This window comes from Pristiophorus japonicus, chromosome 14 (assembly GCF_044704955.1).
Source record: "Pristiophorus japonicus isolate sPriJap1 chromosome 14, sPriJap1.hap1, whole genome shotgun sequence".
Taxonomy (NCBI): domain Eukaryota; kingdom Metazoa; phylum Chordata; class Chondrichthyes; family Pristiophoridae; genus Pristiophorus; species Pristiophorus japonicus.
This window is the reverse complement of record NC_091990.1, coordinates 82862026-82888141: the sequence shown is the minus strand read 5'-3', so window position 1 is coordinate 82888141 and position 26116 is coordinate 82862026. Positions and strand designations below refer to the sequence as shown.

At 46.4% G+C, this 26116-nt stretch overlaps 1 protein-coding gene across 9 annotated transcripts in view; it reads left to right on the top strand.

Moving 5' to 3' along the window:
• The window catches only part of LOC139279957 (low choriolytic enzyme-like), a 630591-nt gene that overhangs the window by 537870 nt on the left and 66605 nt on the right, over positions 1-26116 (top strand). For all 9 annotated transcript variants that reach the window (XM_070899317.1, XM_070899318.1, XM_070899312.1 and 6 more), the window contains one exon: positions 15488-15606. In XM_070899317.1, coding sequence (XP_070755418.1) covers positions 15488-15606 — 119 coding nt within the window. The remainder of the gene's footprint in view (positions 1-15487; positions 15607-26116) is intronic.

The following is a 26116-nucleotide window of genomic DNA, read 5'->3' as shown; positions in this document are numbered from 1 at the left end:
TCTCTGTTTCTGTGATAGCTCTCTAAGGACGGTGTAAATGTTCTGACAGTGACTTTATATGATACATATAAGGCACAATGTAGGCTAAATAGCAGGATCCCGTCCAATTCTGGGGCAGCCAAGGGTAGGCCTTGTGGCCACACACCCAATAGGTGCCATTATAGGCAATGATGGTTAGCTGTTTCTTTGTCAGCAACACTCCGGGGCCTGTCCAGGCTTTTCCATCTGTTTTATTCAGAATCCCTGTTACGTTAAAAATTCTCACCTCGGCCCAGTTTGGACGGTTCCGTGGCTTGATTATATTATAATTCCGGGAGCAGTTACTATACCCCATATTTTGGCCTCCTTTGATGTTTCTAATCAGACAGACCGATTCCCCCGGTCTTCCTATTCCTGTTGTATTAGTGATAACAAAAAATGGGGGCCGTTTGGAATTATTGTAGCACGGTTGGTATCCCCCTTCAAAGGTAGTCAGATTGTAACCTGCTGACTTCCATTTACGTGCCTAGTTTTCCGTATCCTGAAACGCATTGCCTGTTTTGTTTTGATTAATTATCCACTCAGCCATTTCCGAGATATTCAAGGGAACTGGCCTCAAGGGAATCCCTCCCTTTGAGTGAATAGGAATATGCGCACATACACAACAACTAGAAATGTTACCTTGTTTGGCATAAATGTATGACACATATAAAAAGGTATTTACATGTAATTCCCTTGGTACTCTACTATTTCCCTTTGGTGCAGAGGGTCGGCTAGTAAGGAGTAGGCCTATGCCTAGAATGCCTACAATCAGTAATACAGTAAATTTATACATTTTGGCAAAAAGTAATTGTCCTTATTAGATTTCAGCTTCAGTTACGGGTGCTCATTTAACGTGTGAAACGTGGATCCAGGCTTTCTTTCCTTGGACTTTAACAGCTGCCTGGGTGGTCAATAACACTTGATAAGGTCCCTCCCACTTGGCACACAAAGGTTCTTTATGTAACTTTTTCATATACACCCAGACTCCCGGAATGATGTCGTGTCCTCCTTCGGGTGGATTACCCCAAGCTGCCGATACCGGTCGGGAAACAGAACGAATAGCATTGGTTAGGTTCTGACAGTATAACAAAGTATCACTCATTAAGTGAACATCAGCTTTCCTTAAATCAATAGTTTCTGGCAGCGACATGGGTCTTCCTGTTATAATTTCAAATGGGCTTAGACCTGTAGTTCTGTTCGGGGTTGCCCTAATGCTACATAGCACTATTGGTAGTGCCTGGGGCCATGGTGTTCCTTCTTGGTGATATTTGGCAAGCCGTTGTTTCAGTGTTCGATTCATTCGTTCTACTTGTCCTGATGATTGTGGATGATAAGGACAGTGTAAATCCCACGTAATGTTCAGTAACCTACAGACTTCTTGGCAGACAGCACCTGTGAAGTGTGTTCCCTGATCTGAGTCAATGCTACTCAGGACTCCCCATCGGGGAATGTAATCCTTACACAAGACCTTTGCAGTGTGATTGGCTGTGGCTCTTTTAGTTGGAACAGCTTCTACCCATCTAGAGAATCTGTCGACCATGACAAGAATGTTAGTGTATCCTTGGCATGAAGGAAGAGATATATAATCAACCTGCAGATGCTGGAATGGTCCGACAGGGGCAGGGGGCCTCAGTTGGGGCATTACCGTGATGGGTCCAGAATTATTTTTCTGGCAGACCACACAGAGGTCTTCTACCAGCTGGGCATGTTTTTTAAATCCCCGACCCCACCAGCTTTTCTGGAACCGTGCCGTCATCTGTTGTGAGGCCAAGTGTCCCCATGAGTGGATCTGTTGGGCTAAAAAAGGCATAAGCGCTTGTGGCGCGACTGGCTTGTCGGTAACTCTTTGTCTCCAGACACCATCTTTGCATAGCTGATTCCTGCCTCAATCCATGTCCATTTTTCCTCTCGGGAGCACTCGCCTTGCATTGTTTGAAGGTCTCATGTCAGAGTCCTGAGTGCTTTCAATCTGCACATCTGTGTTGGTTCTTCTGGGGGAACGCCCTGTGAGGCGGCATCTTTAGCTGCCTGGTTGGCTAGGGCATTTCCCTGTGCTTCTGTGGTATTTTCCTTGGTATGGGCCTTACACTTCAGGATGGACACTTCCTGAGGTAATTGTATGGTCTCTAGTAAGTCTCGGACTTCTTTTCCATTTCGGATAAGTGTACCAGCAGCAGTGAGGAATCCTCTTTTCGCCATAACAGACCAAAGTCGTAAGCGACTCCAAAAGCATAACGCGAATCTGTGTAGACATTAGCTGTCTGTCCTTCTGCTATTCGACATGCTTCTGACACGGCCCGTAATTCGGCCTGTTGTGCTGACGTTCCTGAGGGTAAACATCCTTTTGCCACTACCTCATATAAGGTTGTAACTGCCCATCCTGCTTTCCTGGTACCATTGTCAACAAAGGAGGAACCATCTGTAAACAGGATGAGGTCTGGGTTGTGCAGAGGCTCCTCTGCTGCTAAGGCTGCTTCTTCTGTTTCTTTTAAAATCTCCACGCAGTCATGCTCTTCACATTCTCCCCCCTCTTGCTCCCTCGATTCTGACATCGGGAGCATAGTTGCGGGATTAACCGGGCTGGCCCGGACGATATGGAGATTAGGAGCATCCAAAACTGCTGTGCAGTGGGTCCATCTAGCTGCCTTCACCTGAGACATTCTATTCATAGACAGCAAAGCATGTACGGTGTAGGGACACTTGACAAGCAGCTTTTGATCGAGGAATAGACCCGCAGTGATCATTACCGCTCGACATGTAGCTTCCATGGCCCTTAGGCAACTTCCCCATCCGAGGGCTACCGCATCCAGTTTTGCCGAATAATAGCCAATAGGTCTTTGCCGATCCCCATGTTCTTGTGTCAGTATAGCTGTCATGTATCCTTCTTTCTCATGGACAAACAGGGTAAATGGCTTATCACTGTCGGGGATTCCCAGAGCCGGTGCCGAACACAAAGCCTTTTTCAAACTCAGGAAGGCCTCTTGCTGTTCCTTAGTGAGGGTGATGGCTTCTTTAGAGGCACGTTTCCCCTTTAAAATATCATTCAGTGGCTGAGCAAGCTGTGTGAAGGAGTCAATCCAATTTCTGTTAAAGTTACACAATCCCAAAAAAGACCTGAGTTCCTGAATAGTGGTGGGTTTTTTAGCAGCCCGAATGGCTGCAGTTCTATCCTGGGTAAGTTCTCTCTTTCCTAGTGAAATCTTTTGTCCCAAGTATATAACCTCTTCTTGGGATATTTGTGCTTTGTCGATGCTGGCTTTATGTCCTTTCAGCCAAAGGTGGTCCAGCAAAGCTCGTAAATCTTGTTCATGCTGTTCTTCCGTGTTGGAAGCTAGCAAGATATCGTCTACATATTGGATGACTGTGGATGACAAGGGAGGTAATTCTCGCAAATGGCTTTGTAAAGCCATATGAAATACCATAGGGCTGTTGTGGAAACCCTACGGTAACCGGGTCCAAGTATACTGTTGTCCTTGGACCGTGAAAGCAAACCACTGTCGAACCTCCAGTGCCAGAGGCACCGACCAAAATCCGTTGGCCATATCTACAACCAAGAAATATTTATGTTCCGGTTTGAGGGCATTAAAAATGGTGGAGGGATCTGCCACCAAAGGAGCTTTTTGATCAATACACTGGTTAGCTTTCCTATAATCGACAGTCAAATGCCAAGTCTCATTCGATTTCTGTACCGGCCACACGGGGCTATTGGAGGAGCTATGCGTTTTAATAAGCACCCCTTGTTTCTCCAATTGCTGAATAACCGGTAAGATTCCCGCGATGACAGTTGGACTGATGGGATACTGTTTAGTGCATGGAGGCTTGATCCCAGCAAATGTCGCAGGCTCCATCTGGAGTAGGCCACAATCATTCTTATCTTTAGCCCATATCGGGTGTTCCTTCAATTCTTCTTTCTTCAAAGTTCTAATTGATCATGTCACCCAACCATCCTCGAAATGCAACGATGAATCTACTTGGATTAGAACGTCCATTCCCAAAAGGGTTTGATCTACTGCGCCTATCCAGACCGGCGTGGTTAGTTCACGTGGACCCAGCCCTATAAGTACCGGTGTTGTCCTTTTAATTTCCATTTTATGGCCCCCAACTCCATAGGCTCTTCGTACCCTACCATCCAACGACAAAAAGTCTCCATATTGTAAGGGTAAGCATGTTAATTCCGCCCCTGTGTCTAAAAGACAGTCCACATCCTTATCGCCCACCCTCACAGTTATATATAGCCCATCTCCCTTTGTTGTATTAGTGCGAGGAGGTGGACCAGAGTGGACTCTAATCGTTTTTTGCTATCCCAAGTAACTCCTTCTGTTGTTGTATTGTCAGTCGCTTTAATGCTTCTTTGAGGTTGTTATCTTGTGACAAGCCTGGTTTGTTGGCTGAATTGTATCCCTGGCTGCGTCCTCTTCCCCGGCCGTGACCTTGCTGTTTTGCCCTGCACGTCTTGGCCCAGTGACCATCTTTCCCACAATAATGACATTTTCCGGGTAATTTTCCTAATCATTGTTTATCGGAATCCTGGGATTTCCATCCTATAGTCTGTACAGCTCGGACTTTAGCTCCCATATCCCGATCTAATTGGTTACATCGATCCATCAATGCTGCAAAGGTAGTTCCTCTACCTTCCCAGTCTGGTAACACTACCTTAAGCATTTTGTACAGTTCTGGCTTTAGACCTGCCATGAAAGCTGCTTTCAGGGGTCCAAACACTTGTTCATCCATTTCCTCATCCGTATTATTCATACCCGAATGTTCTAGCCACGTGCATCTAAACCGCTCGTCATACTCCAGGACCTCCTCTGTTCCTTTCTGTTGGCAGGCTGCAATTTTTCCCCAGTCTGTCTGAGCTGGACTGAAGGCTTGCAGCCAGTGTTTAATCGCCTCCCACCCTGCGTTTAATTCTTGCTCATCCTGCTCCAAAGCTTCTTCTACCTTGTCGTGCAATTTTCTTCCCTGTGTTTTTGGCACCATTATGGTCAAAATTTGCACTCCGTCCCAGGGATGAAGTTGAAATATATTTCTTAAGCGGTCCAATTGGTCCCACGTTTTCACTCACCCTTTCTTTGGATTGGGCAATTCCTTGGACCATTTATCAATTTTCTCTGGGTCTGCCGGATCATGAAATAAGTATTCTGCATACACCCTTTTCCTTGTTTTTTTGGTTCCACCCTCATCCGCAGTCTCTTCTGATTTGACTACAACTCGTCTTTTTTTAAACGGGGCAAAGCGCACCCCTAATTCTTCATCCTCCGACCCTGTATCGTCAGAGGATTCAGAATCCGTATCTATTCCTTGGTCGTGTCTTCGGGTTTGCGCTTTTAATTTATCCAAACATGGGTACCCTGGGAATTGACCGATACATTTTCCTTTTCCAATACTGTCTCTTGACCTAATGATTTTATCCATTCTTTAATTTCACCTTTAAGATCTTTAACTTCCGCTTCCAGCTTTTCAAGTTCAAGCTTTTTCTGTCACAGCTGCGCACAAACAGCTTGCAATTGATCCTTTGTACTGATCAGTTCCCGATCATGTTGGGAATGCATTATAATTTCATTCCGCTTTCGGATCTGGCCCATAACGGCTAGGGACCATCTAGTTCGCTCTTTATTTTTCATACGGGTCGTTTTCCCCAGATCCTTTTAATCTCGTCCAAGGACCGTTGTCCTTTGGAGGTTCCGTACTATTGTTTGATCTTAATACAGGTTTTAGATAAGTTGAATTGTTGTTCTATGTATTCTTTCAACTGTTCGAGGATTTCGTCTATCGAAATCTCAGGTGGTGCCCGCCCACCTTTAACAGTTGTAGGCAATTCTTTGCTCTTATCTCCTACTGCCATAATACTGATTTCTTTACTGGGGTCTCGTGTCGTAGGCTTTCCAGTCGATCAGTGGGTCGGTGATTAATTAACTAACACACCGCCGATGTTAGACATCTATGGGACCTCGAGCCGACTACCAACCGGAGGGTTCGCAAACCGGAGGCTTTCGGAATCACGTAGAAGGAGAGGCGAATTTAGACTTTTGACAGAGGACTTTTATAAAGAGGAGTCCTTACCTCAGTCTGTAGGTCCGATTTCCAAAATTCAGTTTCTTCCCTCAGTGATCGTGTTCGTGACGTCAAAATTGTTAGATCTCTTAATTTCCAATGAGATAGGAACTCCGGTTGTAGTTTTAATGTCACTTTATTTTGGCAGCAGAAACAAGCTTCTGGCTTTAAGCCAGGCCTTTGTCCTTCTGAGACCACATGGTCAAAATGGCTGTACTTATACCTATTTCAATTTACAGAAAAGAACTCGCCTTCTTTGACCTTATTGGCTCATTTGATCATCTTTTAACCTTTAATTGGCTCGCTACCCAAAGGTCCTAAAATGTCAAGTTGATTGATGACTTAATGCAATGTGCTCAGTCGCACGTAGACATGGGAGTCTGTGTTTTCTCAACCTGTCTAAATGCAGCCTGTTTGAATTCTCTATCAGAGAGATATCGGTTCCACATGTGTCAACGATCGGAGGGCCAGGAAGTGGCGAGCTATGTCGCTGACTAAGGCATCTCGCAAGACATTGTGAGTTTGACGGATTCCTGAAACAAATGCTTAGCGACTTTTTTGTACTGGGCATTGGACATGAGACAATCCTTCGCAAACTGTTGGCTGTAGAAACTCCGAATCTACGTAAAGCCATAACGATAGCTCAGTCATTTATGTCCATCAGCAACAACATCAAACAGATTTCGCAGAGTAAAGAAGTTTCGGCCAGTACTGTGCATAAAGTAATGTCAGTTTCGAGCAGAAATCTACATGGTAGAACGTACACACTGGCTGCTGTGGCCCGACCTCAGTTGACTCAGAGTCCACCATCAATCGTTAATGCGAGGCAGTTAATACCTTGTTGGCACTGTGGAGGTGATCATTGGCCCCATCAATGCCGCTTTAAGCACTATGCGTGCAATGGTTACAGAACAATGGAACACCGCCAGCAAATGTGCAGGCGAGCTGCAAACTCTGCAAACCACCACATTGCAGAGGAAGATCGATCAGGCTGAATTAGAGACTCGTACCGAGGAGGCAGACATGTACGGGGTACACACATTCACTACGAAATGTCCACCAATAATGTTGAAAGTTGAACTGAATGGTATTCCAGTATCTATGGAATTGGACTCGGGGGCAAGTCAGTCCATAATGAGTAAAAAGGCCTTCGATCGGTTGTGGGGAAAAAAGGCACACAGGCCCAAACTCAGCCCCATTTACACCAAACTAAGCACTTTCACCAAGGAACTAATCCCTGTAATTGGCAGTTAAAGTCTCCTATGATGGAGCAGTACACGAACTCCTGCCGTGGATTGTGCCAGGGGATATCCCCATGTTGTTTGGCAGAAGCTGGCTGGGAAAAATCCGCTGTAACTGGACGACATCCAAGCGCTTTCGTCCATTGACAACGCCACATGTACCCAGGTTCTGAACAAGTTCCCGTCGTTATTCGAGCCAGGCATTGGAAGCTTCTCAGGGGCAAAAGTGCAGATCTATTTGGTTCCCGGTACACAACCTATCCACCACAAGGCACCGGCGGTACCGTATATGATGCGTCAAAAAGTGGAAATTGAACTGGAAAGGCTGCAACGAGAAGGCATCATCGCGCCGGTGGAATTCAATGACTAGGCCAGTCTGATTGTCCTGGTACTTAAAGAGGATGGCACGGTCAGAATTTGTGGGGATTATAAAGTAACGATTAACCGTTTTTCGCTGCAGGACCAGTACCCGCTACCCAAGGCAGACATAGAAAACATAGAAAACATAGAAAATAGGTGCAGGAGCAGGCCATTCAGCCCTTCTAGCCTGCACCGCCATTCAATGAGTTCATGGCTGAACATGAAACTTCAGTACCCCCTTCCTGCTTTCTCGCCATAACCCTTGATCCCCCGAGTAGTAAGGACTTCATCTAACTCCCTTTTGAATATATTTAGTGAATTGGCCTCAACTACTTTCTGTGGTAGAGAATTCCACAGGTTCACCACTCTCTGGGTGAAGAAGTTTCTCCTCATCTCGGTCCTAAATGGCTTACCCCTTATCCTCAGACTGTGACCCCTGGTTCTGGACTTCCCCAACATTGGGAACATTCTTTCTGCATCTAACCTGTCTAAACCCGTCAGAATTTTAAACGTTTCTATGAGGTCCCCTCTCATTCTTCTGAACTCCAGTGAATACAAGCCCAATTGATCCAATCTTTCTTGATAGGTCAGTCCCGCCATCCCGGGAATCAGATGACCTATTTGCGACCCTGGCTGGAGGGAAGACGTTCACCAAGCTGGATCTGACCTCGGCCTACATGACGCAGGAGCTGGAGGAGTCTTCGAAAGGCCTCACCTGCATCAACATGCACAAAGGTCTGTTCATCTACAACAGGTACCCGTTCGAGATTCGGTCAGCCACAGCTATCTCCCAGCAGAGCATGGAGAGCCTGCTAAAGTCGGTTCCTTGCACCATGGTTTTCCAGGACAACATATTGGTTACAGGTCGGGACACCATTGAGCACTTGAAGAATCTGGAAGAGGTTCTTACTTGGTTGGATCGCATGGGGCTCAGGTTGAAACAGTCGAAGTGTGTTTTCCTGGCACAGGATGTCGAGTTCTTGGGAAGAAGAGTCGCAGCAGACGGCATCAGACCCACCAACGCCAAGATGGAGGCCATCAAGAACGCGCCGCGACCACAGAACGTGATGGAGCTGCGGTCATTCCTGAGACTCCTTAACTATTTTGGTAATTTCCTACCTGGATTAGGCACCCTGCTAGAACCCCTACATGCGCTACTGCGCAAGGGAGATGACTGGGTATGGGGGAAATTCAAAAGAGGCTATCTTTAAGAAAGCCAGAAATCTGTTGTGTTCAAACAAACTGCTTGTCCTGTGTAACCCTTGTAAACGATTAGTGTTAGCTTGCGATGCGTCGTTATACGGGGTCAGGTGTGTGTTACAACAGGCTAATGAATCGGGGATTTTGCAACTGGTCGCTTATGCGTCCAGGAGTTTGTCCGAGGCCGAAAGGGCCTACAGCATGATTGAAAAAGAGGCTCTTGCGTGCATCTGCAGGGTGAAAAAAATGCACCAGTACTTATTTGGCCTCAAGTTTGAGCTTGAAACTGACCACAAGCCACTCATATCGCTGTTCTCTGAGAGCAAAGGGATTAATACCAATGCCTCTGCCTGCATCCAAAAATGGGCGCTCACACTGTCGGCATACAACTATGTAATCCGCCACAGACAGGGCACAAAGAAATGCGCATATGCTCTCACTCGGCTGCCATTGCCCACCACCGGGGTGGAAATGGCACAGCCAGCAGACTTGCTCATGGTCATGGAGGCATTCGAGAACGAGAAGTCCCCCGTTACCGCCCGCCAGATCAGGACCTGGACCAGCCAGGATCCTTTACTCTCCTTGGTAAAAAACTGTGTCCTCTATGGGAGCTGGTCCGATGTCCCAGCGGAGATGCAGGAGGCGATTAATCCGTTCCACAGACGCAAAGACAAGTTGTCCCTGCAGGCGGACTGTCTATTGTGGGGCAATCATGTGGTCTTGCCAAAGAAAGGCAGACATAGCTTCATATGTGAACTGCACAGCACCCACCCAGGCATTGTAATGATGAAAGCCATAGCCAGATCCCATGTGTGGTGGCCTGGCATTGACTCAGATTTAGAGTCATGTGTGCGCCAGTGCAACATTTGCTCTCAGCTAAGCAATGCACCCAGAGAGGCACCGCTAAGTTTGTGTCGTGGCCCTCCAAACCATGGTCGAGGATCCATGTAGACTATGCAGGCCCATTTCTCAGCAAAATGCTTTTGGTTGTCGTGGACGCTTACTCAAAATGGATTGATGTGCAATACTGTCTGTAAGCACGTCCATGGCCACCATTGAAAGCCTACGAGCCATCTTTGCCATGCTCGGTTTGCCTGATGTCCTAGTCAGCGACAATGGGCCGTGCTTCACTAATGCTGAATTCAAGGAATTCATGACCCGCAACGGGATCAAACACGTCACATCTGCCCTGTTCAAGCCCGCATCCAATGGCCAGGCAGAACGGGCAGTTCAGACCCATCAAACAAAGCTTGAAACATGTGTCAGAAAGCTCCCTGCAGACCCGGTTGTGCCAAGTGCTGCTCAGCTACCGTACCAGACCCCATTCACTCACCGGGGTTCCCCCAGCCGAGCTGCTCATGAAAAGGGTGCTTAAAACAAGGCTCTCTCTTATCCACCCTGATCTCCATGATCACGTGGAGGGCAAGCGGCATCAACAAAGTGTGTACCATGATCGCGCAAATTTGTCACGTGATATTCAGATCAATGATCTCGTGTTTGTGCTCAATTATGGACATGGTCCTAAATGGCTCGCTGGCATGGTCACAGCCAAAGAGGGGAGTAGGATGTTTCAAGTTAAATTGGCCAATGGACAAATGCACAGAAATCATTTAGACCAAATCAAATTGCGGTTCACCAACAGCTACGAACAACCCAAAGAAGACACCACCAACTTTGACCCTCCAACACACACACAAGTGGCAAATGACATCATGGTTGACCACGAAGCCGAACTCATCATCCCCAGCAGCCAGGCAAGGCCGGCTGCCCAACAGCCCAGTGAAGAACTGACCAACCCACCAACACCCGCATTTGTACCGAGACGATCGACAAGGGAGCGAAAAGCCCCAGATCGTCTCATCTTGTAAATAAGTGTACTGTTGACTTCACAGGGGAGTGATGTTATATATTTAACTCCTTGTAACCTGCATGACACCTGACCACCAGAGGGCCCACCTGTTGGAGTCTGAACGGATCCCAGCATCCCTTGGGAGCACAGTATATAAGCAGGCCACCCATGAGGTACCTGCACTCTGGAGTCTTATTAAAGGAGCTAAGGTCACACTTGCTCATTGTACACAGTACTCAGTTTCACCCTTTATTGTGAGTGTACCAGTACACAATGCAGCCATGGTAAGTTGGTGATGGAGGGAATGAATGTTTAAGGTGATGGATGGGGTGCCGATCAAACTTGATTGCAAGCCTCTGTAATATTCCAAGCATTATATGCAGTTAACTAGATAATGCCAGCAAATTCAGTCTTGTGGCTGGCATTGTTCTGGTCTTGAAATCTGATATACAGGATTAGCATTTTATGCACAGCAGGGTCGGTACACTCATCGATGATCAGCATATAAACACAGGAATTGCATACAGCTGCCATTACCTCGTTTGGATTACAGCATTAATAGACTTTACAAATTCAAAGGCATAGTTCTTGCTTCTCCAGCTGGTAGGAATATTAACATATTTTGCTACAGGATCATGAATTTTCCGCGCCAACAACATGGATGCATTTATTTTTATAGTAAGGAGCAAATTGTCAATCAGAAATTTTTTGGGGGGCCGGATTTGCTCGCTGACGTTTCCCCATTTCAATGCGTTTCTGTAAATTTTCAGCAGACTCTGCAAATAAATGCTGAATAAACATTGACAGGTGTCTAGTTGTGTATTTCAGATAGTTCAGTTTCCATTCAGTTCATATTTTACTGCTTGTAAATTCTCCATTAGCTTTAACTTCAGAATATAAATTGCACATAACCCCAGCACTCACTGAATACTGAAAAATGTCTCCCAATTTCAGAAGGCACCTACCAGAGACATTGGTTGTTTCATTTTCTGCAATTTCCAAAGAGCAATCCTCTTTAAATGTTGAACAGCATTTTTTCTGAGCCTGGGCTGCTGCCTTAACTTGAACATGGTATTAGGCGAAAATGCAATATCAACAGTTATCAACTAATGAAGTTATTTCAATGCGCGGTAAATTCCAGACTGCTATGCAACCGCACACATGCATATCTTAGAGGAAACTGTTGTGTATGCATGCCTGTTTACTGCGTGATGTCTGTAACACTGTTATGCCATATTGAATGTACCCTTATACTGTACACACCTTACCGGTACATCAGAGGGTGCTGCCGCTGGAGACGGCAGGTAACACAGTATAAAAGGGAACTCACAGCTTGTTGTCGTCACTCAGGAACTGCAAATAAAGGACTACAGGTCTACACAGTTTAAGTATCATATTCTGCCTCGTGGAGTCATTACTAAAGGTGCCGACATACACTACAACTGGCGACGGGAATACGGGGTCACGAACTACACGCTCAACATGTCTAACCTCAGCAACTTTCAGCAATTTACAGAGGGGGAAGATTGGGATGCTTTTGTGGAAAGATTGGAACACTTCTTTATAGCCAACGACCTGGACGGTGACACACCGGCTACACTACCGAACAAACGCAGGGCCATCCTGCTTAGCAGTTGTGGGCCCACCATATACGGTCTCGTCAGGGACTGACTAGCCCTGGAAAAGACAACCACCAAGAGCTATGAACAACTTGTAACAATCATACCGGGACAACTAAAACCGAAAGAAAGCATCCTCACAGCCAGGCACCAGCTCTACACTTACCGGCAACCTGAGGGCCAAGAAATTGCCAAGTATTAAGAAGACTAGCTGCACCGTGTGATTTTGGCGACCACCTTAATGAAGCACTAAGGGACATATTTGTCATCGGACTTGGCAACGAAGGCCTCCTTCACAAATTGCTCTCGGCTGACATCACAGTCACCCTGCAGAAAGCAATTCAAGTGAGCCAGGCCTACATGGTTTCGGCCAGCGACTCCAGGCGAATACTGACCCAGGACTCTAAACCGCCGAGCACAGTGCACCGCATGGATACTTCGAAAGGCAGAAATGCTGCCCCAAGTCCCGCAATCCTGAGTCCGCCACATAGGGCAAACCGGATAGCCCCATGATGACGCTGTGGAGGAAGCCACAGGGCCCACCAGTGCCGCTACAAAGACTATGCATGCAAAGGCTGCAAAGAGAAAGGGCACCTTCAGAGAATGTGCAAAAAAGGCTGTACTCACTGTGGGCCCAAGTTTCCACATGATTTGCGCCTGATTTTTAGGAGCAACTGGTGGAGAACGGACTATCTTAGAAATCGCAATTCTCCACATTTGGATGAACCCTGCCACTCGACCAAAACTGTCTCCTGTCTAGGCAAAGCTGCTCACCTATACCAAAGGTAAAATCCAAATCGTTGGCAGTGTAGATATCCAGGTCTCCCAGGGCGGCGTGTTGAGCAAACTCCCCTGTGGATTGTAGCCGGCGACGGTCCCACGCTGCTGGGCAGGAATTGCATGAACCGGGTCTACATCAGGCAAAGTGGCCCTGTGGAAGAAAAGACCACCACAGCCCTCCTGCAGGAATGCCACGAAATGGCTGCAGCACCAGCAGCACAAGGAGAAACACTTGTAATCAAAATGGCCGCCGCCATGCCAGTGAGCATGGAGGAGCATCACATAACACCGAGCGGCCAATCGGATTTGAAGGCTCCCTTAAAGGAGACCGGTAACCAAAGAAATTTAAAGGGGAAGTTTCAACTATTTGAGTACATGGACTTTAAAGCTAAAGATGCGATTAAAGGGTGCAAGTATGAAAATGTATGCAATGTAACCATGAATTGTGATGCTAGTTTAACTAATATGACTAATGATATGAATGCAGGTGTCAGTAAGGTTAAGAACAAGTTTATTATGCTGAACAGTAATGATAGAGATTGTGAAATGCCTAATGTAACCATGTCTGTTGAAATCAGGACACCCAAAAGTGATGCAAATGCTAGAATGTATAATGCAGGCTCGACTATGTGTGATCAGAGCCAAGGTGTCATGTATACCGGTAGAACACTGCCAAAGGACATTGGGTCCTACAGGGACCATGCTGATGCCAATGGAATCCCCCTGTGCTAGACCCCAGGTCCAGCAGGCTACCTGACCATGTACTCTAGACCTTTGGAACAAATGTGATGCCCCTTGCAGGACACACACACAGGCAGTGGGAGCAGACCCACTACAGGGACAGGGGTCAATGGGCAGCACAGCCACCACGAATGGCAACCTGCACCAGACCAGCCCTACAGCCCCTGGCCACCAGGGCCAATACCAGGAGCATGAGGCCAATACCCTCCAGCTTCCCTGGCAAACCCTGGGATGACCTGACCCTCATCCCAATTGGTGGACAAGGAGTCCACCCAGTCTTGTGGCCCTGCCCACCATCCTACAACTACCTACATCACAGTATATACACCCCACTCACTGCTGCCGTGGCTACCTCCCCGAGGGATCCCACAACAGTGACACCCACTTGGTTTATGTGTGAGGGAGGGGAAAAGTACAAGTCCAGCCTCAAGCACAGGGGTCACATCTGGCAACCACACAACCCTCACCACAACCTCCCATAGCCCACCACTGATCACCTCCCCTGGTCATGACAATAAGGATATGAAAAATGCTCAGAGGGGAGTATTGTTGTGTGCATGCCTGTTTACTGCGTGATGTCTGTAACACTGTTATGCCACATTGAATGTACCCTTATACTGTACACACCTTACCGGTACACCAGAGGGTGCTGCTGCTGGAAACCTAGGGGTTGCCTGCACACGGCAGGTAACCCAGTATAAAAGGGAACTTTGTCATCACTCAGGAGCTGCAAATAAAGGACTACAGGTCTACACAGTTTAAGTATCATACCCTGCCTCATGGAGTCATTACTAAAGGTGCCTACATACACTACAGAAACATTGTTCATGACTAGACATGACTTTTTACTCCCAACACCGTAGCCACGCAATATCATGGGTGCGGCAAGAAAAAGCAAAGGCCAGTTCAGAGATCACATTGACCATTAACTGCTAACTGTTAATCCACTTATCTTCTATATGATGTGATATCTGCTCCAGCCAACAACTGGTCCAGCTCTCTCTTGAAGGCATGCAGAGAGTCAACACTCCCGCACAATCTGACAACACATTCCAGATGCTTAGTGCTCTCTGGGAAAAGAAGAACTGCCTAACACCTAGCCTATTCCTATTTTTTGGTAGTTTAAACCAGTATAAAGCATGCAATCAAGCCTTTTCCTTAATTTATATAGCTCTATCTGTGCCTCTAAGTCTATGTTGCTCTAAAGTAAATAGGTGTGGCTCTTTAAGCCTATCTGAGTAACTAATGTTCATTAAACTGGGAATCATTCTGTAACACCTCTGAACCTTTTCCAAGGCCACCATATCATCCACCATGTGAGGGAACCAAAACTTTGTGCAATACTCTAGATGCAGTCTAGCCAACAGTATGGTTGCATCTGTTTTGTACTGAATGATTCTATTATAGCAACACAATACCCTGTTTCATTTAGCTACTACTTCTCTGCATTAATCGTGATGTGAGCCTTTGGTGATCTGTCCACAATAATACCTAGAACCTTTTCTCTCTCAATAGCTTTCAGTATCATTCCCTGTAAATGATTGTACTGTAGTACACTGTGTAATGCATGTTTATAATATATTGGTGTCATAGATGCCCTTGTTAAATTTCATTTTTTTCAGATGTATGTGGAAACATGTTGGTAGCAAAATCTGGAAGTTTCACTTCTCCAAACTTCCCAGGACATTATCCTAGCAATTCTGACTGCAAGTGGATAATTAGGGCACGTGATTATTTCAAGGTATGTAAAAGCTCAATAGCAATGTCAACAAAATACAAAGTGGCAGTCAGAAGTGGCATTCATTGTTAAAGGAACTAAAGAAAGATGCAGAGGAAATATTCACAGAGATCTTCAAGAAACCTTTCTGTGAATTTGATTGTGCTGGTCACAATGATTACTGGGAAATTGGACTTTCCTTTTACATTTGCACTAAATTTCTCTATTAATCCTTTTCAGATTGGATATATCATCAACTAGAGGCAAAGTAAAGCTTCCATTGCACCAGGAGTTCCCAAATGGCAGAACACAGTCCAATGTTGGACCGTGAAGCTCTTTTACTCAGATAACAATGTAGGGTGAAGCGAATGGTGATGCATAGATTGGCCCTTTGAAAGAGAGTATTTATGGTTCTTGCATTTCTGTTGCAGTTCCAATATTTTTACTGAGATATTTTTGAGATTCTAGAAGATCAGGAAAGCTACAGAATGTAAGGGGAATTATATGTATACGAGTTTGGAGGACAGTGGCAACAGTTGGGAGAGATTATTGGTGAAAAACCCCACAAAATTCATCTTAAAGCACAATGAGCATTCAGAGAAGCCAACATGCAGAGAAGGGGAGAATATAGAGATGGAAGGAGATTAACAGAGGATGAAACAGAGAGAAAAGGGGAAAAGACATATTCAGATCCTCCAGGCTGAACAAGAACAGATGAAACCTCCCCTACCCCTGTCTAACCCCTTCCCTCCTGTGAGACCCTCTAAAAACCCTTTCCGCACTACTTAGCTGGAAGCCGCTGCCACTCTGCACCCTCCTCCCGCCTGTTCAGGGTCAGTGAAATATAAATGAAATGTATAATATAAAACTAGTCATTTAAGTAGCTTTCTGTTCATTTAAATTACTGCAAAGTCCTGCTGTCCTGGATGCCAAATCGAAATGAATGAAATTATGAAAGAGTGAACTTCCAGCATTACAAATGGGAAACTATGGACATCAAAATTACATAATATCTGCAAAAGTAATATATTCGGAACAGAGGAGCAAGAGTAGGTCATTCAGCCCCTCGAGCCTGTTCTGCAATATAAGATGAAGATCCTGCCTATTTTCTCCTGCTAAATCACTGAACAAAAATGCCTATTAAGCATATTATAATCATCAGTTACACTCATTTATGGAAAATCTAAGATATAACCTGGAAGCTAGAACCAGTAAGTTTAACATAATTTGTGGAGAAATCTTTGAAATTAATTTCAGACATATAGGACAAGGCGGGAGAAATTTGTGTTAACCAGTCAAGTTGCTAGTGTCACTGGCAACTGGAGCTAACGGGGCAAAATTCATCTGGGTAGGCTGGAGATTGCTAGTGCAGTGCTTACCTGTCGAGCAACGTCATCCTGGTGGCATTGCTGGAGGTTTCCAACCCAAAGTTCATTTTCAGGTGTGGCGTTTGAGCTTCGCACAGCCTCTGGAAGCAATTGTGTACAATGAAGAGGCCTGTGAATTAAAGGGGCCATGCACACTAAAGAAATACAGATTAAAATGGAGGCAAACAATGAAGTTTTCAGGCCTTCCAGCCTCTAAAAATGTATTTGACATTAAAAAGAAGTCCCAAATATGCATATTCAGTTTTAAAGCTGAATTTCCTTCCTATCCTCAACAAATGGGAAAACTGCCTCAGCACGAACACAAATGGCTCAGAAAGCCATGAAAGGGGTACCCAGGGTCTCGCATGCAGCAATCCAGCTTTGTGCAGTGGGTCAACACCGCAAGAGTGGCCCTCTACCCACAGTGGCCAGGAGGCCCTCCATTAAGAATGATGTGTGAGTACATCTCTGAGGCCGTCACTGCCAGCAGAGTCCCCCGAACTACCTGGCTCCAATGCCCAAAGAAGCTTCATGACCTCAGACCATTGGTCAAGGTCAGTGAATGCATCTTCAAAAGCCGTCTCCTACCAGCCCTCACCCCCAATCACTCACCTACCAACAATCTGCAACAATCATGAGGCACATCTCCCTTTCCTAGCCTCACCTCCTTGGAGGAGATGTAGCATGCCATTCTTGGCAGGGGCATGGCTGAGCCGTTGGCTAGAGGTGGGGCTGAAAGGCTATAAAATTCTGGTATCCTCATACATTATCCTCCTTCTGGCATGCACCTCATGCTTTCCTGCTCTTCCATAACCACTACCCCACCCTTGTGCCTTCCTCATTTCTCACATGCAAGAAATGCAGCCTGCCCAGCCAGTGGGTGACCAAGAAGAGGGAGAGGAGTGTAAAGAAGAAGAAGCAGAGGAAGAAGAAGAAACAGATTGTTATGACACTCCCAGTCACCAACTCCTCAAGGTCAACCAACAAGGCGATTTGCAGTGTCCACCACTGAAAATCAGCTGCCTTCCACCAACCATGCTACAGCCACTAGGGTAGCACTGTGTGACATTAATAGGAAAGGAAATTGACACACACAAGACAGTCACTAAGCGAACACATATGGATGATGAGTTGATTTCTTGATGTCATATTGGATGGATAGACATATATAGGTGGATGAGAAAGTTTGCTTTTGGTGGCTTTTATTTCAGCATTATGACCAAGACATTGTCATGTTAATGTGTGGGACAAATGTTGAAAGGGGAATTGGATTTGTGGACACTGGAAATGCAGGCGGATGATTCCATTCTGGATATTTCTGCCACAAAGGGATTGTCTGGGACGCACTCTTCCATCTGATTCCTCCTCTTCTGCTTCCTCCTCTTTTGCTTCCTCCTCTTCTGTGTCTTCCCCTTCCCTCTATGAGTGGTAAATGTGAAGTGACAGCATAAAACACTGCAAATATTCAGCTGGTCAGGCTGCAAATCAATCTGAGATGTGCACTCCGTTTTTCTCTCCATGGATGTTGCCTGACCTGTTTTGAGTATTTACAGCATTTTCTGTTGTCTCAAAGGCCTTCATTTACCATCCGAACCCTTGCATGTGTCCAGCAGCACTCCCTCCACACGGGAAAAAAAATTTCACTTCTATTGCAGCAAGCCACCACTTCAATAAAATCAAAAAACCCTGTCCAAAACCTTAAATCCAAACTTACCTGAATGATGTGTGTGTCCTTTTAAGAGTTGCTGACATTGCTACAGTCAGCCTGCTTGCACACCAGGTGTGCTTAGGATTCAGCAGAGGTTGAAGTTCGCGCTTGTGATCTAAAGTCGGCGTTGCACGCTTATTGTTGTCACAACGCTGGAAGTTTGTTGGGGATAGTGTTGCCAGTTACCAGCAATGTAAAGGTAGGGACCAAAACGGCGGCTGCTGCGAGACCCGCCACCAGCTGATAATGGTGATGCTACGGAATGGTGTTAAAACAACAAATTTTTTGCCCACTCTATGGTGTTGGTATTTCTATGGTTTTGCTTCTATAGACTTTTTTTGTTTCTCAGAAGCTGAAAAAATATGTCAACCTACATGGTATTTATTCTTTCTGCATCCTCACTATATTGAAATCAAGATTTTTTGTTCTTTATTCTAATTCATTGGCCTAGAAATTGAACAGCTCAGGAAAATATGCAGTTAACCTGCACCAGTTGAAATCTGTGCTGCCTGCTCATTCCGGAGATGAGAGGGTTCACTTATGAAAATAGGTTGAGTAGCTTGGGCCTATACTCATTGGACTTCAGAAGAATGAGAGGTGATCTTATTGAAACATATAAGAAAATGAAGGAGCTCAACAAGTTGGATGCAGAGAAGATATTTCCACTCATAGGGGAAACTAAAATTAGGGGACCAGGGGCTAGATTTTACACTTTTGTGCTTATCACCCAAAAAATGGGAGTTATTTCCGGCGTGAGTGTTAAAAATGGGTTTTCAGATCGCTGGCATCTCGTCCATTCTCAAAGCACCTAGTCTCCATTTTTGAAATTGGGCATTACCGCGAATGATATGAAATGGGAGTTAATGTTAAATCTCTCTGACCTTCTGCTGTAAAGTGTCGCCACCCTTAGCAATGGCATGTCAATGCTCGATTCCCGCGATTCAGGAGGTCAAGGGTCATCATAACATGCGCAGAAGAGGAGACAGGGAGAGGGAGCTGAGAGGGAGTGAAGGCGTGTGTGGGTGTGGTGTGGCTGCTTTGGGAGGAAGGAAGGAGAGTTTAGAGCTTTAGAGCAAATAGGGAAACAAAAATTAGCTGTTACCAGCCAGATATTTGCCCAAATTTGGCCTATAATGGAGGAAGAGGAGGAGGCATCACAGCGCACTGTAGAGACTGATGCTGGCGAGAGCAGTGAGCTTGGAGAGGAGCACATTGGAGGGTGCAAATGAGCGAGTAGGTTCTCAGATGAGGCAAATGCCTCACATCTGCAGGAGGTCGAGTTACACTGGGGTGGTTTGACCCAGGGAGGGGGTGGGAAGCCCACCCCAAAGGCCTACCAGAAGATATGGGCCGAGATAGCAGAGGTGGTCTTGTCGGCGACCAACGAGGTGCGTGAGGACAAGCAATGCCGCAAACGATGGAACGACCCAGTGGGATCCGCAGGAGTAAGTATTACATTTATTTGCATGTACTTATGTATTTATATAATTTGATTTGTAAGAGTCATGAGTGACTATCAGCAGATGTGTGGTCTTGCACTTTTACCGGGAAATTGTAGTCAAAGCTTATGGTCACGATTCACGTCTTTAGGTAAAGAATGATAATTATCATAATAATCATCATTACATCTGTCGATTATGTGTTGTATCAGTCTCTATGACAGTACCTAGCAATGATATCATGCAATGATCTCATGCCATGTCGTCCTGTCACCTTTTACAGAAGAAGCTATCGATGATGAGGTCCGTGCAGAAGCCACCAGACCCCAGCGACATCACTGAGATGGAGGAGCGGGTGATCGCACTTGTGGGGAAGCACACCCGAACAGCCACGGAAGCATCTACAGACCCTGAAATGATACCACGTGAGTAAAGTTTACATCATTGCGTGATATAAAGTCAATAGATGCCACACACACTCATATCCGAACAATCATATATGATAGATGATTTCTAAAATTGTCATAGAAATAATGCTGGCCTAATGAAAATTATTGCAATGCAAATGTGTTGATGGTCATGAAATGTGATGTCTGTGATGATTTTGAGAGCGATGGTGCTTTTGTCGTGCATATGCTGTGTGTAGCGCTGGACTCACTTGTGACGCTAGCACCCCCCTTTTCCTCTAATAACCTCCTTTGTGTTTTGCAGTTCAGCCAGCAGCGTGGCCCCAGGCAAGAGGCTAGAAGGTGGGGGTGCGGGGCCCAACTCTCTGGACGATCCAACATCTGGTGCCGAGGAGCTCCGATTCTTGCCCGTCAATCCGCTGGGTCTGTTCTCCGCGGATGAGAGTGCGGACTTCAAAGAACCTGCATCGCCACGCTCCAGAAGTCATTTCACCCCAAGGCTATCTAGTGGTCCTCCGGTCATTCCCACCTCCACTCTGGAGGTACCAGCCCCAAGCACCTCGCCACAGGATACCCCATTTGTCTCCAGGATGGTGCCGACCCCGCGGAGGCCTCGTGGACGCGGCAGGTCTGGTCCACGAACGCCACATGAGAGCGGAGAGATGGTACAGTTGTCCAGGAGGACTGTAGACATTGGTGAACAGCTTATTAAAGCATTGGGAGGCATATCCCGACAGCTGGCCACCATGACTGAGTATATTCCGCGGATGGCGGAGGCCCTGGATGCGATAGCCAGGAACACTGCTGGCACAGGCCTCCCAGTGGTCCCAGAGCGCGGCACTCCACCCCTGGGTTCCGCACCACCACTGCGAACAACAGATGAGAGCAAGGACCAAGATCCTGCTTCTGCATCAGAGAATTCTGCCCCCTCGGCACCCCCCGCTCCCGTACCCGTGCAACCTTCATCCTTCATCTGCCTTCATCCCCCCAATGAGGCACCGCCTGAGAAGCTCCTTGGCCAGGCACCATGGAGCGAGGAGGGGAAGGGCTAGAGGTGGGGAGAAGAAGGGGACGGGGGAAGGAAAGTGAGGTGCATGTCCGCAGGTGATGGCTGTGTTATATCTCCATCTGGGTGTATACAATTTGTTGTAATGTATGGGGGGGGAGGGGGCCACCTTCCTGCTTTGCCTTTGTATTCTGTGTTGCTGAATATGATGAACATTTGATTGATGTCAATGGTGAAAAAAGTGGAGTATGGGCGGAGTTTAGGTGTTTTTGCCTGTGATACTTATGATTTCAGACCAATGTTCGTATAATTTTTTTTATTGAACATATCCTTGTTGCGCATTGTCTCAGATAGCTCAACCGTTACAACTGGTGATTCCTTAACATGAAAGGGTTAAATAAAACTTAACTTCAATCAACATAAATTTTAACTGGCACCAAAGTGATGGGCACCATTGATGTCTGAGCTGCACACACACAGCAACGTTCTTTCAGGCAAATTGTTCAGATATCAGCTCCTCACGTATGAGTCTTGCAGCTAAGTAGTCACGATGGGCCTTTTCCTGGGGTCTGGATGGGGTCGTGGGTATGGTCGTGGGCAGCCTGATTGTGTGGCCCTAGGTCGGCATCCAGCCCCTCGTCGTCCTCTTCCTCTCTCTCCTGAGGTGGAACATCAGTCCCTTCTGGCAATTCTTGGCCCCTCCTGATAGCCAGATTGTGCAGCATGGACCACATGACCACGAATTTACCTACTTGCTCAGGGTTGTATTGTAGCTCTCCTCCTGAGTGGTCCAGACATCTGCTTAAGCACAGTTATTGTTTTTGGACCACATTGCATGTGTCTCTGTGGCTCTTATTGTATCGCTTCTCGGCCTCGATGTGGGTGTCACGCAGCGGGGCCATCGGCCAGGTGGTGAGGCCATATCGGTTATCACTAAGCATCCAGCATTGTCCTTGTGGCTGACTCTTAAAGATGTTAGAGGCAGCGTTCTCACGCAGGATGTGAGCCTCATTGAAGGTGCCCGGACATTTGACATTCACTGCCATGATGATCTGGTTGTGGTTGACAATTAGTTGGGCCTTCAGGGCGTGAAATCCTTTTCTGTTACGAAAACGCTCTGGGTCCTGAGAAGGTGGCCGCATGGCGATGTGAGTGCACTGTATAGTTCCCTGCACCCCGGGGAACTTAGCAATGCGGTAGAATGCTCCAGTTCTGTCAGTCTGAGCCTCCTTCTCGTGTACAGGGCCTCCATGACCTGTCTAATGCAGCAATGGGTTGCATGGTGAGACAGAGGGCAAATCTCGACCGCGGAGGCCCGAAAGGAACCGGACGCGTAGAAAGACAGTGCTGCAGTGATCTTGACCTCGACTGACACTGATGTCTTGATAGCAGGCTGCATATCTGGCCTGAGGAGCTCGCATATTACATTGATCACCACCTTGTGGAAGCGCAGTCTCCGAAGGCAGGTGTGGTCAGACACGTCGAAGTAAGACCTCTTTTCCCTGTACGTGCGGGGTGTGCATGGTCTGGCCCTCCTCCTCATTCATGCACGTCTTAAATTGGGGATATAATGATGTGCATCACACATTGAGTCATCTGCATTCTGCAGCATCTGCGTATTAATCGATGCAGGCTAAGAAATGGCTGGCCCCATTGCAATGAAAGTATAACAGTGATTGATCAGAAGCAATCATTTCCTCACTAAAGTAAACCCCCAATAGTCCAGAGTCTGAAATTATGTCTGTTGAGATGGTCACTTCACCTGAGAAGAACTCCAGAGTCAATGCAAACTCCCCCGAAGTTGAAGCAGCCTTTTGAATGAAGCGACATGCGATTTTAAAAATGGCAGCCACACCACTGGCTTTAGTTCAGATCAGTTCCACTTTTTCTGGGTGTTTTTTTGGGCGAGTGATATTGTGGGTGATATGTGTGTGAGGTGGTGAAAGTGAAGGTGGGAGATCTCCTGGGTGTTAGTTTCTCCAAATGTGCTCTTTACGACAAAAAAAAATGGGCGGGCGGTATTATTGAATTTCGGCATTAATTCCCTGTGGAAAGTAACGCTGGGCAATATTATGGGCATTGATTTCGTCCATTCTGATGATTCTGCCCCCAAAAAGTGGGCAGGTGGTATTATTTTTTCCTGCCGTTATGCACATGGGGAAAGTAACGCTTGGCGATAAGTTTCCTAAAAATGCTTGTCAGTTTCCATTTTGTGGCTAAATGGGCGATATATGGGCGTTATACGTCATTTCAGCAATAAAATGGACGTTAAGTGGATGTTAAGCATGCAAAAATCGTAGAAAATCTAGCCCATTGTCTGAGAATAAGGGGCCACCCATTTAAAACTGAGATGAGGAGGAACTTCTTCTCTCAGGGTTGTAAATCTATGGAATTCTCTGCCCCAGAGAGCTGTGGAGGTTGAGTCATTGAATATATTTAAAGCAGAGATAGACAGATTTTTGAGCGATAAGGGAATAAAGAGTTGTGGGGAGCGAGCAGGGAAGTGGAGCTGAGTCCATGATCAGATCAGCCATGATCTTATTAAATGGCAGAGCAGGCTCGAGGGGCCAAGTGGCCTATTCCTGCTCCTATTTCTTATATTCTTATGTTCTTATGTTCAGTGATTTCCATGTGCAGCCATTGCTATCCATACTGTTCAGTGGCTGCATTCATGAAGGGGAGGGTCCAATATTGTGAAGGGGCGACGCTACCTAAAAGTAGCCAACATCTCTTAACTGGGAAGTGTATTCTGGATAGAAGAATTGATGTGCTACCTAGTTATTAAATGGCTGAAGGAGGAGAAGAGCAGGCACTAAGAATCTTTGCAGGCCTTGGTACAGGTAGTAGAGAGATTGAGGAATATACTTTATCCATCAGGGGGCAAGAAGTCCTCCAGGCATCTGATGAGGAGGCAGTGGGAGGAGATTGCCAACTAAATCAATGCCAGGGGCATAACTTCCAGCATATGGATGCAGTGCTGGAAGAAGTTTAATGATTTGACTAGACACCATTCACAACATTGTTAATTGCAACACTCACAACCTTCCCGTCTCCCACCACCTTGCCATCAGAAAAACACATTTTATTAAACATTCCTCACCACATATCACGGATTCAACACTATTGCAAACTTCACTTCCACAACTCAGATCTCACATACACTGACAGCTATTCTACCATTACAGCCACATTCCGCAATCACCTTTGAAGACTCTGTATAACACACCTCCCTCTTTCTTGCAGGAGAATGTGATGAATAACATCAGGCAACAGGCTGCCACTGATGGGAAACCAGTGTGTCGACACACTCTTTTCCCCATTGAAGAGACGGTACTGGCAGTCATGGGAAGAGGCAGGGCAGATGCAGTGGCCACTGGCAATGCTGGAAGAGATGCTGAGCAGGGTTTCTTTATACCTCATTCTTGTGATGTCTCTCTCACCCCACACACTCTGCATGACAAACTGCAAATCCCTTCAACCCACACATTTTCCTCCCTGATCTCCCTCACACCACAACCTAACCCTTGATCCTTTTTCATTTCAGCTCATCAGAATGTGGAAACCCTTCAGCCAGCGAAGGAAGAGGAGCAAGGTGAACATGAAAATACCTTGTCATTTGATCTCACTCACGCAGCCACCAGTTTAGATACTGACACAACGCGGAGCTTAGAGATCAGGTTAAAGGAACAATAAGCACGTGATGACTAACCAGGCACAAATAAACCCAGCAACTACAGGCCAGCCAGTATAATCTCAATAGTGGGGAAGCTTTTAGAAATAATAATCCAGGACAAAATTAACAGTAACTTGGACTAGTATGGATTCTTTAAGGAAAGCCAGCACGGATTTGTTAAAAGCAAATCATGTTTAACTAACTTGACTGAGTTTTTGATCACGTAACAGAGAGGGTTGATGAGGGCATCATCATCATCATAGGCAGTCCCTCGAAATCAAGGAAGACTTGGTTCCACTCTAAAAGTGAGTACTCAGGTGACTGAACAGTCCAATACAGGAATTACAGTCTGTGTCACAGGTGGGACAGACAGCCGTTGGAGGAAAGGGTGGGTGGGGAGTCTGGTTTGCTGTGCCTGTGTTTGTTTTCTGCATGCTCTCAGCAATGAAACTCAAGGTGCTCAGTGTCCTCCCTTATGCTTTTCCTCGACTTAGGGCGGTCTTTGGCCAGGTGTTGGTGGAGATTTTGTACTTTATTGGAGACTTTGAGGGTGTCCTTGAAACGTTCCCTCTGCCCACCTGGGGCTCGCTTGCTGTGCAGGAGTTCCAAATATAGAGCGCTTGCTTTGGGAATCTTGTGTCGGGCATGTGAACAATGTGGCCTGCCCAACAGAGCTGGGTGAATGTGGTCAGCGCTTTGATGCTGGGGATGTTGTCCTGACCGAAAACACTGATGTTGGTGCGTTTATTCTCCCAGGGGATTTGCAGGATCTTGTGGGGACATCGTTGGTGGTATTTCTCCAGTGATTTGAGGCGTCTACTGTATATGGTCCACGTCTCTGAGCCATACAGGAGGGCGGGTATCAGTACAGTCCTGAAGACCATAAGCTTGGTGCCAGATTTGAGGGCCTGATCTTCAAACACTCTCTTCCTCA